This window comes from Astatotilapia calliptera, chromosome 4 (assembly GCF_964374335.1).
Source record: "Astatotilapia calliptera chromosome 4, fAstCal68.1, whole genome shotgun sequence".
Taxonomy (NCBI): Eukaryota; Metazoa; Chordata; class Actinopteri; order Cichliformes; family Cichlidae; genus Astatotilapia; species Astatotilapia calliptera.
In genome coordinates, this window is record NC_137425.1 from 30,005,632 (window position 1) to 30,018,308 (window position 12,677).

Here is a 12,677-nt window from a genome sequence, read left to right on the forward strand (position 1 = left end):
ACATGTAGACTTGAATATGTCAAAGGTATTCCTTCTATGACAGGTATAGGTAGTGGCAGCCACAGATCCATGTAGCTGCCTCAACAATGGAGGTGTGAAACATGTTTAATTTAGACTTGATGTTCCTAGCCTCCCTCATAATGTCTTTGAAGTTCTGCAAGACTTGGAAATTGAAGATTTTGTGGTCAGGGGTCTCTGTCAGACACTCCCTTATCATATGATTGAACGCTTACTATACATTTGGGAGGGCCTCTCCAGCATCCTCCCACACCACTCTACCTCACTATCATGTGGTGCTCATTGAGAGCTCATCTAATGATGGGATTCCAAACTCAATCAGGGAGTCCTGGTGCCACATGCACTTTTGAAAATCCTTATGTTCAAACATGGTGTTCATTATGGACAAACTGTAACAATAACACAATACCACTCAGGTTCAGATCAGGCACCCATTCCTGCTAATGTTATCTACATGGGGCGATCGTGGCTCAAGAGTTGGCAGTTCGTCTTGTAATCGGAAGGTTCCTGGTTCGAGCCCCGGCTCAGACAGTCTCAGTTGTTGTGTCCTTGGGCAAGACACCCCACCCATTGCCTACTGGTGGTGGCTAGCAGCTGTGGCTACAATGTAGCTTGCCATCGCCAATGGGTGAATGACTGAATGTAGTGTTAAGCGCTTAGGGGTCCTTAGGGTCTAAGTAAAGCGCTATACAAGTACAGGCCATTTACATGAGTGAAGAAGAACTGGAGTGTCCAGGAGGGGCACTGTAGGAGCCATTTTTTGTTTTGTTACCTAATGTGTGCCACTAGGGGTCACTTTTTGTGTTTTACTGTATGGTGTGTTTATGAGACTCCTAGGACCTGGCGTCCACATATGTGGACATCACATTTTGGGTTATTTAGACCAAAATACTGAATTTTGCTCTACAAGGGCCTGATATCCACTGACGAGGACATTATAGTGCTACTGTTCTATCAAAATTTTAAATGAATATCCTCATATGTGGCTCTCATTTTTCTTAAAAACAAAAATAAGGCAAAAAAAAAAATCTGGTAATTCTTTGTTTTTACATTCATCGGGCCCCAATATGTCCAAATATTAAAGAGAAATGAAAAATGCATGCAGTGGAAGAGTTCGGGTCTTAGGAGGTTAAGGTAGACACACATAATTAGTGTCAGGTGTTATTGGTCAGAAAGAGCAAACAGTCTGTGACCACTGCGCTGTTGTCATTTATGATAAATGACACTGGATAAAAAGAACTGTTGAACAACAAATACAACCAATGGAATACAATAAAGATGTTAAATTGACAAGATGAGTATGGCTGGAGTTATTGGAGTGTGGCAAGTTTCATTCATAACAGTGGCATCGCGTTCAAGGTTCAAGGTTCTTTATTTGTCACATGCATAGTTATACAAGTATAACACACAGTGAAATGTAGCCTGACACGCTCCTCGACATGTGCAAAAATGGGGGGGGGGGGGGGGGGGTGTAGAGGAAGAACATTATATATATATATATACATACATATAGTATATACACTGGGTGAATGTGCAGTAGTAGCAGCAAGCAGGTGAATTCTGTACATTAATATGAATAGACATCTGACTATTTTACAGGATAGACAATATAAACATATTTAAAATTAAAGGAATTGAAATGTACATTGTGCCTTGGTTTAGAGTGTCTGGAAGAGAGTCCTGTCTCAGTCAATTATAGATGATGTGAGAGGGCGGGTGTGTGTGTTTAGGGCACGGATGGCTTGGGGATAGAAGCTCCTCTTGAGTCTCTCTGTCCTTGCCCGGAAGATGCGGAACCTTCTACCAGATTGCAGAAGTTGGAACAGTTTGTTGCCTGGATGGGACGGGTCCTTCAGTATCTGCGCTGCTCTAGTCCGGCATCTCCTGGTGTAGGTGTCCTGAAGCGGGGGGAGAGCAATCCTGCATCAGCGTTCTGCTGTACGGATCACTCTCTGCAGAGCTTTTTGGTCCTTCACACAGCTGTTCCCAAACCACGATGTCATGTTCTGTGTGAGGATGCTCTCCACAGCGCCTGTATAGAAAATCCTGAGGATCTTTGGAGAGACCCTGAACTTCCTCAGTTGTCGTAGGTGATACAGGCGCTGCCTAGCCTTTTTGGTCTGGACCTGAATGTGGGCAGCCCATGTCAGGTCTGAGGAGATGTGGACACCAAGATACTTGAAGGACTGCACCCTCTCCACTGGAGCTCCATTGATGATGATGGGCTTGTAGTCTCTGTGCTGACCCCTTCTGAATTCCACCACCAGCTCCTTGGTCTTGCAGACGTTCAGCTGGAGGTGGTTGTCCTGGCACCACGATGCCAGATTCTTCACTTCATCCATGTAGGCCGCCTCATCGTTGTTGGAGATGGCACCCAACACCACTGTGTCGTCAGCAAACTTCACAATGGTGTTGGAGCCATGGGTGGCCACACAGTCTGAAGTGTAGAGGGAGTAGAGCAGTGGCGAGAGGACACACCCCTGAGGTGCTCCTGTGTTGATGGTGATGCTGTTGGAGAAGCACCTGCCCACCCTCACCACCTGAGTTCTGCCAGTGAGGAAGTCCAACACCCACCATCGAACACCTCAGTGGCTTCAAGCATAGGTTTAGCCGCTGCTTGATACACCCAGCAGCTCTGTGAAGGCTGAGTGTATCAAGCTGAGTAACAGTGCTTCTACAGTGTTACTCAGCATGGAAGCACGGATTATATCTATATTTATACATCTGATGCTATATCTCAACCTCATCCTCTTGCTCAAGCTCCATCCCCACCAGAGAGGTGACGTTCTATGTCCCAAGAGTCAGCCTCAACAGCCAGAGATTGGATTGCCAGGCCTTCACTGCTTCGCTGCCCAACACATGTTGCACCTGACCCATATGTGACCCATGTTGTGCCTTATGTGGGTGGTGAGCAATGAGGAGTAAGAAAGAAATACAGGTTGATCACAACTGCCTTAGTGAATGAATTATATTAGCCAATTTTTACTATAATTTGGTGGAATGGTAAGTGGTGGTTTAGTTGAAGCTAAATAAAAAAGAGCTGTGGCTTCACTTTCCTCGTGTTTTAATTTTCTGTGTTTATTCAAAAATAGTAGTACTTTTTACTTAGTTTTCACATTTACACCTGCTTACTAGATCATGTGGCATTATCATGTGTTAACCAGGTACAAACCTGCACAAAAAACTAACATTACAGAATTACATGGATGTAAAAAACTAAACATGGGGACACAGTCGAGTTTGACCAGTTGACCCCGCTCTCTCTCTTTTTCTTTCCTTTAGGCTCTCCACCACCCAGGCAGCGGTGTAGGCGTCATTTAATCTTTTTCTTGTCCTGGTCTATTCCTGCAGACATCCTGCCCACTCATTCTGCCTCTCTTTCCTTTCAGCCCCTCACTGATGATTAACCTCCCTCCTTGTCGCTCGCCCACGCCGCTCGTTCTGATTTCGTCATAGCGGCACGGCTGCAGTACGCCTGCTGTCAGGCACTTCACACAGGCTCTGGAGGGGAAAAATTGATGATGGGTTCATTGGAGGCAGTTATAATGGAGGCTAATGACCAATGAGAATGTGTCCAGGCTGTGAAGTACACACTTGAGGAACAAATGTTTAATACATATGAATGTAAGAAATGAAGAGATGTTGTTCCCCTTTCTCCTTGAAAGAATATAACAAAAACATAGAAAGACTAAAATGAATTAAAAGTCCTATTCTGAAACATTTCCACTGAAAAGACTTCTTCCAAAAAACCTCAACGATTGCACAGTTGTAGACCGTTGATATATACACATGTACACACACGCACACACAGAAAGTACATTGTGTTGTCATCCTTGCTTCCTGCTCTGCTAGACCAGCAGGATTTGGCCCACTAAAATGCCTCCTGTCTACTTTAACCTCATTTGTGTAACAGATCAGTTCATTCATTCAATTAGCACACACTCACACACGGGCACCTGCACATGCACATTCACTCATCGGAAATCTATGGCTTCCCAATGCAATTGTTGAAAAGTAAACTGACTCCCATAAGTCCCTTGCAATTGAGCTTTCTGATCAATAGGAGCCCTTTAATCCATAGAGAGATTTTTTCTGTCCTGTCGAGAGAAATGTTTGTTATAAAAAACAGCTAACTTTACCCCAAAATGGCTAAACGTGTTCCTAGTGTTTAAGTTATATTTTATGTGATATATGTATGTGTGTATTAGTTGGCTCATAAATACGCATTCTGTAAGTGCATAAGTGGCTGTTACAGGAAGACAACGAGTCAGTACACCATCCACATACAGATAAATGTCAGAGCTGAACAGCTGGTGCTCAGCACAGTGTCACGCCTTATCCAGTAATTTGCTCATCACATATTGCATTGTAGCTAATAGTTGATCTCTAGTAGACACTGCATGTAACCTAATTCATTTTTTTCAAGTATTTTTTGTAGACCTGTTCACAACAACAGTCATCCCATTATCGGTATGCTGTAAGATAAGACAATGCAATATTTTGGAAAACCAAATATTGTATTCCTTTAAGCAAACACGTGCAGAGGTGGGGAAGAAGAACTCCCTTAGCACCAGATTCAGAGAGGAGCAGCCATCTGTTGTGGACAGTTGGGGTTTGAGGGACAAGAAAATACAGAAAAGACATATATATTTACTACACTATCCTATGTCAATGAACAGTTTTTTGCTGTCATTGGTAGTTGCTTCAGTTCTTCATCCCAAACTTAAGATGTGTTTTACCTGACACCACTCCTCATCAACACAAGTGACAGAATTGTTATTAACATGCCAAGGATAAATGAAGTCAATTACTGTTTCTTAATGTAAAGTTGTTTTCACACATGAACTTCTGTCAATTTGTGGAAAATCAGGTTGAAACACTTTCCATAGATGCCTTTCCTCACATTTAAAGAGTCTCCCTTTACAGTATTGCATATACGCCATGTGGTGAGGGAAAGAGAGCTATCTAAGTAGAGTATGCAGTAAGTCAGAACTAGAGTCTTCAATGCTGAAATCTAATTTTGAAATAGATGATTGTAATTTGTGTCACCTGAGGGGTTTTTTACAGAGCAGCTGAGGTGGCGCAGGGTTTAGGAAGCCTTCAAACACTAAGGAGCTATGTTAAAAGATAATTCTAAGTTCTTTCAATATGGACCCTATATTACTTGCTACAAATAACCACAATAACATGAACAAGGTTTATTTTGAAGAAATTTAAATGAGAACAAACAGTTACATCACATACCAAACTAAACACATTTCCTGTTTTAGCACTCTCTTTGTCTATTGGTTTTATTGTTACATGCTCAGTGTTATTGTAATGCCTGCTTCCAAAAAAGGGAGCTATATCACTGTCTTTTTTCCGTCCACATATACAGTAGGTTTGGATATACCCAAAGGCTCAACAGTGGACTGTGAATTATCACTGACTTTGATGTGGTGTTGTTCTGTGTTTCTGAATTACAATTTATACTGGAGTGCAATGTTATACTAGCTGAGCATGGACAAAACTATAATAAATTTGATTTTTTTTTATTGTGTAGTAGATGTAGAACCAGTATTACTTGTTGTATTAATATTTAATAAAGGGATAGTAGCATGGTACCAGTGTACTGTATTTAGTTTGTTTAGTTTCAGTCTTCTTTCTTTGAGCTTTTTGCAGGAAGGAGGTCTGGAAGCTGCAGGCCGGCTCACAGGTCCTCTTTTATTCTCTGCCTCTCTCTTTGCTCTGACAGATCCGTGCTGATATCAGATTGATGGGCCGGTTTGATTGAAGTCTCTTTGTCGTGCTAATGTCACCGCGAGTGATGGATGAGGCAAATGGGCCAACTCAACGCGCGTGCGTGCAAACTCGACTCCAGAACCGAAAGAAAGAGCCTCTCCCCTCCTCCCGTACACACACACACACACACACACACACACACACACACACACACACGGCTTCCCTCGATCCCGTGACCAGCTAACAAACTTCTGGCCTCCGGTCACCATAGGCGACGAGCCACGTGACCTGCCATGGAGGTAAGAAAAGGAGTGACACGGTAAAACGGAGAGAGGGAGACAATTGAAGAGCAAGAGCCAGAGAAAATTGAAGAATTTGAAGAAAAAAGACAGACTTTAGGAAGACTGGGTGTAACCTGTGTGAAGCTGAAAATGTGACTGTATTCTTTTCAGTCCTCTCCCGTTGTTTTCCACTGTCACTGACGAGCCTTTGAAACACAGGTTGAGTTACTGATAGAGTAGGGCCTTTAAAACACACACAAACTGCAGCAGACCACATGTGTTTCTGGTTTGGAGAAGTAAAGCCTTCGCATTTTTTCATTCACATTGGAAATGTCTACAGTTTTTTATTTGTAATGTAATTTTGTCGCGACTTTTTTTTTATTACTTTAAGGGTTTTTCAATTAAAAAACCAACACGATTTTTGTACTGCTTTTTGCACACAACAAGGAGATTCTATATCATACTGCCGACTATAGGAACAACTTTCAAATGGATTTTTTAGTTATTTGATTTTTGCTTTTCAACGAATTTCTATTAACCTCGGTCGTGTTTCTTGCTGATAACAAGTCGAGACATTTTACCAATTCCCTGGTGCTTCGAGTCTGCATGGACAACATGAACTCCTTTGTGGAATACTCTATTTGTAACCGACAACCAACTGGCATTTATTCTGCGTCTAAATCTGGATACCACCATCATCACCTGCACCATCACCTTCCCCTGGATCAGCGTCAGGGATTCCCCGTGAGCATCCAAACAGGCCTCAGCGGTTCTCCTGTCCCCGGGTCCAGAAATGACAACAGAGACGTAGGAGCGAGTTATACCGCGGATGGAGGGATGTACGTGGGCGTTGGGGCGGACACCGCCAGCGGAGGAGTAAGTCAGCATCATCAGCAACATCCTCCTCAACATCACGAACAGCATACGCACAGCGGCTACCAACATCCAACACATCACAATCACCCTCAGCTTCACCAGAGCCAAAGCCTGCAGAGTGTAATACCTTCTCCTTATAGTAACGGCTGCAACACGGGGGCCTATGTGGGCCAGGCATGCACCACAAACTCGGAGTATGTTGCTGCCACAGGCGCACCAAACTCCGTCCATCCGCAGTATTTCATGGAGGATTCTTTGGCCTCCACCTACTGTCATCAATCAAGCTTCCACAACTCGGCCTCAACCGTCGGCCCCAGTTACAGCTCTCTTACCGGGGTCTACTGCGGGCCTCAGCGCACCCTTGCTGGGTCACAGTACCCGCAGCAGATCGGTGGGGGGGTTCTTGACGCAGGAGGCTACCTGGAGCTTTCGCCTGGGGGAGGCTACGGGGAGCTGCCGGTATCTCAGGATCGTGAAAGAGGGGACGATGAGGTCCAGCAGGCCGGGCAGGGGCAGACCTTCGACTGGATGAAGGTGAAGAGAAATCCACCGAAGACAGGTGAGAGAGGGTTCACTTATCCGTTTAACGTCTTAATAAAACCTTATCGTGAGATTAAGTCTGCAGTCCGTCAAAAGTTTCGTATAATATTATGGCATGTTTTTCATATGAAATGCAGTCAAAAATAAATGCACGAATAAACAAACAGAGCGGGGGAATTCGTTTTAAGACGGTCAATGAGGAGTGAATGTAGCTTGAATGCAGTCAGGAGCATAATTTGTAGATCAGAACTTTATGGTACAGAGAACAACATTGTTTGATCGAAATGATTTTTACAACATTATTTTATCCTTTCAGAGAAAATACATCATATTTTTACTACTATTTTCTTTGTGCGGATGGCAGGCTTTTATTTTTTTTATTATTATTTTTTACTTATCTTAATTACTCAATTCGTCAAAGAAGAGGAAAGAGAGAAAGAAAAAAATAACAGTTGTGGTTTTCCAACATAAATAAGGCCCATAATGAATTACAGCAATTCGTTGTTGCGAGCACTTAAAAAGAAGACAGAAGTTCCCATATAAAAAAAAGATTGCTCGTTAATACCATCCAGCACGACTAATGGTCACAGATAAATTAGGCCTTTAAATAATTTCACTTTAAATAACTGGTAGAACAGATGTTGAAAAACTGATATATGAATACACTGTATTTTTATTAACAGAGTGCTTTGTTGCATTTAGGAACGCTTTGGACTTTATTACTGTGACACAGTTAATTGAATGGCACTAAAAGTACAAATCAGAGTCGTTTTCGGACTTCACTATGCAGTCGTATCTGTAGATACTTTGGTCTGGGTCAGCTGAGCCCAGGAGTGTGAGCTCTCTCTCTCTCTCTCTCTCTCTGTGTGTGTGTGTGTGTGTGTGTGTGTGTGTGTGTGCGCGTGCGTGTGTGTGTGCGTGTGTGTGTGTGTGTGTGTCTTAATGATTACAGCAGACAGGTTATTTCTCCGTTGGAAGTCTTTCCTGCTTTGTTATCTTTAAAAGCAGCCCCTCTATTAACCAGCTCCACCACCAACACCGACACCCCCGTGCTGGTTCTCCATCCCTCCTTAGGCCCACTGATGTCCTTCACTGCTTGTGTTTTTTAAACCTCATCTTTGTGATGCACTTTGTATTTATTTTGATGTAATTTAATAAATTATGGATATCAAACCACAAACCAAACTCTGACTAAAGCTAAATATATCTCTATTTTCTAATTAATAACGAACACATCTAGCTCCAGTAACAACGAGCGTTTTTCTCATTACACGTACAAGTAAAACATAAAACATTCGTCTAACAGCTTGTCCATCTCTTTCGCAGTCAAAGTGGCCGACTACGGTCTTGCCCACAACAACGCCATGCGCACCAACTTCAGCACGAGGCAGCTGACGGAGCTGGAGAAGGAGTTCCACTTTAGCAAGTACCTGACGCGAGCGCGGCGCGTGGAGATCGCCGCCACGCTCGAGCTCAACGAGACGCAGGTGAAGATTTGGTTCCAGAACAGACGCATGAAGCAGAAGAAGCGCGAGCGGGAAGGCGCCACCGCGTCTGCGCGGCCATTCTCCTCCTCTTCCGGTACCGGCAGCAGCTTGAACAAGGAGCTGGAAGACACTGACCGCTCTTCCGCGTCTACGTCTCCAGGCGCGTCCCCGAGCTCGGAGACGTAATCTGGCTTTGTACCACTGTGATACACCCATCAACCCATTCTTAAAAGACTGCCTGTTGAACAGATTTTCTAAGTCCCAGAATTCTATAATGGCCGACCACCCATTCAGATGGACTTTTATGCCTCATGTACATGAACATGGAGAAAATAAGTTCTCAGTGCATTTTAGGGAAAGAAAAAATGTATATTAGTGACATAATTGACAGTTACATATAGTAAGTGCACTGATTTGACAAACTAATGGCACTTATGCCATGGAGATAACAGAAAATGCATAAAAATATCTGATTATAGATTTTGATACAAACTGGATGAGGGGAGCAGTTAATGTTGGGTCTTTTAGTGAAACTCATTCATGTAGATGATGATAATGACGATGGCATCATCTTTATATGATCAATCTTTCAGTCTGATGGGGGGGGGGGGGGGGGGGGGGGCGTACAGTTCTTTTGTTAATAGTTTAATATTGTTTTGGGGGGGGAAATCTATTTTAGTCATTCTGTTATAGCATTTAACTTTCTATATTTAAAAAAGTCAATCCCATAAAATTTGCTTTTACTATGTCACTAAAACTCACCTAAAAGCCTTCATGAATGCTGCAAATGTAAATGATCTCGGGGAGATATATACAAAACTGTGAAGATGATGATGTGGGTTCTGAGCTATGTTGGTAACACAGGAAGCCTAATGATGAGAATATAGTGCTATCTGGTACACTTTGAACATACTTTTTTCCCTGTTTCTTACTGTTTCTAGTGTTGGCCTACATGTGTCTTCCTATGCAGCTATGGTCTTTGCACTATGTGACTACAGGGTGACACTTTCAGACAGAAGATACATGAAGCTGGAATGTTATGTTTTCTTCAGGTTTTATGAGCATTTACAAAAGCTGTGATTCTTCTGCAGTCTGATTTAGAATATAAACATGTCAGTTAGATTCAGGTTAATGTAGAGTGTTTGTTTGTGTGCACTTAAAAGGACAGGGTTTAGGGAAACTACTGAACTTAAGATGAAGAGTGGAAGTGTTTAATTTTTACTGACTGGGTCCTTGCCATTGAGAATAACTTATTGGATGTGTTGTTTATATTTCTGATTCTAGATAATATGTCTGTGTGTGTGTGTGTGTGTGTGTGTGTGTGTGTGTGTGTGTGTGTGTGTGTGTGTGTGTGTGTGTGTGTGTAATAGGGGGGTAATGTTCCTTTTCCAGACAAAATGATTTCACATAAAGTGATTCACTCCTAAATATGACTTTAGAAAAATAAAATTGTGTTTGGAATCTCCCTTCGCCTGTACCCACTCCAGTACCAGATAATTTTATCCAAGCAGATCATGTTTACATTGTTCAGGAGTCTGTTTTCCTGAACAATGGCTGGGTTTGATGTCAGCCTGTACCCTGAACTGACAATGATGTGACTGATTTTTTCTTATATTGTTTTTAAATGAGAACAGGGTTCATTTTAGTTCTGCTGCCTTGAAGAGACTCTCAGTGATATTTCTGCCTCCTTTTCTACTTTGAGCTACCTCATAAAATTATTTTGTTGATTAAGAGTTGATTCTTTGTTTTTAAACTGACCGTGAAGTGTCTAATGCATGCATGTCAAATTCCTTTTAATTAATGGAGTGCACACAGCCCAATTTGACCTCAAGTGGACCAAAAAAGTGAAACTGTTGCATAAAAATCTGCAAAAAAACCCTCCAAAAGGCTTAATTTCATTCTGCTTTCAGATTGAATGAACGGTGGATTTACAAAACAGATGATATACAGCTTGTTGTAAGAAAAATATGTCCTAAATTCCATATATCTAAGTTTTTCCACATCTAGTCAGTCTACTCGCACACATGGAAAAAATGAAGCCCAAGAGGCCATGAGAAGGCTATAAAACTGAAGATAATTCAGCTCTGTGGCTTGGAAAAATTTAAATAAGCACTCTGATGACTTAATGACTTGTAACACACTGCTCTCTTTTGAAAATACAGTAAAACATTCCAAAATTCCTCTATTTTCACACATTGCAAAATCATCTAGAAGGTATGCTTATACTCTTTGGCTGTTATTTGGACACATTGGCCAAACATTTGACACCAGTATGTGTATGATATGAATTGATTGGTTCTTCACTCATAGATAATACTGTTTTGTTTTTGTTTGTTTGTTTATTTGTTTCAATTTTAAGACTGTATCAGAGTGCTGAATACATCAGAAAAGTCTCAGGAAAACCACTTAAAGGTATGAAACTGGATTTCCATCTGTCTAAACTCAGGAGATGCCAGAGGTCCACATTTATGTTTAATATTGTTGTTTTTGATTTGAGGAAACAATCCCACCAGTGTTCTTATTATTTCAGAATGCATCATGTGTGTTACATTCATAAATTAATTAATAACAATTTACTGTACCAAAAGCGTAGGACAGCCCCTAGAACCCAAATGACTGCGCTAATCCAGTAGTTAATCCCAAATCTGTTTCCATAATAGCTAATTCATGAGCCAAGAGGAACGGGAAATGCAGTGCGGAAATGGATTTTCAGATGAGGAGTGGAATCACCATTTTAAATGTCAAAAATAAATCTTTGATTCCTTTATCCAATTTTTTTTTCTTCATATATTTAAAAATCAGGTTTTTTTATTTAGAACTCAAAATTGCCTTTTGAAAATCTGTTTTCACTGAGAATTATTTTTTTTAAAATGAAATTCATTTTGGATTTAAAGTATTTATTAATGGATTAATAATTCATTTTGAAAAAATTTGAATGATAAATAGTGTTTTTATTTTAAATTAAATTATTTAAGTAAATTAAATGAATTTGTAAATTATCCATTCGCTTATCCTTTTCAGGGTTGCGGGGGGCGCTGGAGCCTATCCCAGCTGTCATAGGGCGAAAGGCGGGGTACACCCTGGACAGGTCGCCAGTCTGTCGCAGGGCTAACACATAGGGACAGACAACCATTCACACTCACTCGCACATTCACACCTAGTGGCAATTTGGATTAACCAATTAACCTATCCCCACAAGCTGCATGTCTTTGGACGGTGGGAGGAAGCCGGAGTACCCGGAGAGAACCCACGCAAACACGGGGAGAACATGCAAACTCCACACAGAAAGACCCTGGCCTGATGGTGGAATTGAACTCAGGACCTTCTTGCTGTGAGGCAACAGTGCTAACCACCGTGCCACCGTGCTGCCTTAATTTGTAAATTAATGAACAAATACATATTTTATCGTACAATTCGATATTTAGGCTTCTTTTTTTCAATGAGCATGACTCTTCTGGTCCTCCATATAGAAGAAGAAATACAGTACATCACTTCTGTATAATTTAGTGTAAAGTGGTTACATTTAATGAAAGATTTTAAGTTAAAATTGAGAACCTAAGGGTGCAAAAAGAAAGATGTGATTTAAACCATGGAACAGTCATCATTATAATGTTTTTAGTTTGAAATTGAAAGTCTTCTGTCTTTAAAAAAATAACTGAAAGTCAGTTTTTTCTTTTGGCTTGAAAGTTTTATTGCAGACCATAACATAAAGAGTAGAATGATATAAATAACATAAATGTATATGTCTATTAAA

General features: G+C 41.4%; 1 protein-coding gene across 1 annotated transcript; it reads left to right on the top strand.

Moving 5' to 3' along the window:
• The first annotated feature begins 31 nt into the window (after nt 1–31).
• Nucleotides 32–9,514, top strand: hoxb1a (homeobox B1a). The gene is made up of 2 exons (XM_026163749.2): nt 32–7,455; nt 8,763–9,514. The coding sequence occupies exons 1-2, from the start codon at nt 6,627–6,629 to the stop codon at nt 9,107–9,109; spliced, it is 1,176 nt and encodes a 391-aa protein (XP_026019534.1). The 5' UTR covers nt 32–6,626; the 3' UTR covers nt 9,110–9,514.
• The last annotated feature ends 3,163 nt before the right edge of the window (nt 9,515–12,677 follow it).

What these genes read in the sequence shown, in the direction of transcription:
- hoxb1a (XM_026163749.2), top strand. Translation starts at nt 6,627, where the DNA reads ATGGACAACATGAACTCCTTTGTGGAATACTCTATTTGTAACCGACAA. An exon ending in GAGAAATCCACCGAAGACAG is followed by an intron (nt 7,456 to 8,762) that starts GTGAGAGAGGGT and finishes TCTCTTTCGCAG; the next exon opens with TCAAAGTGGCCGACTACGGT.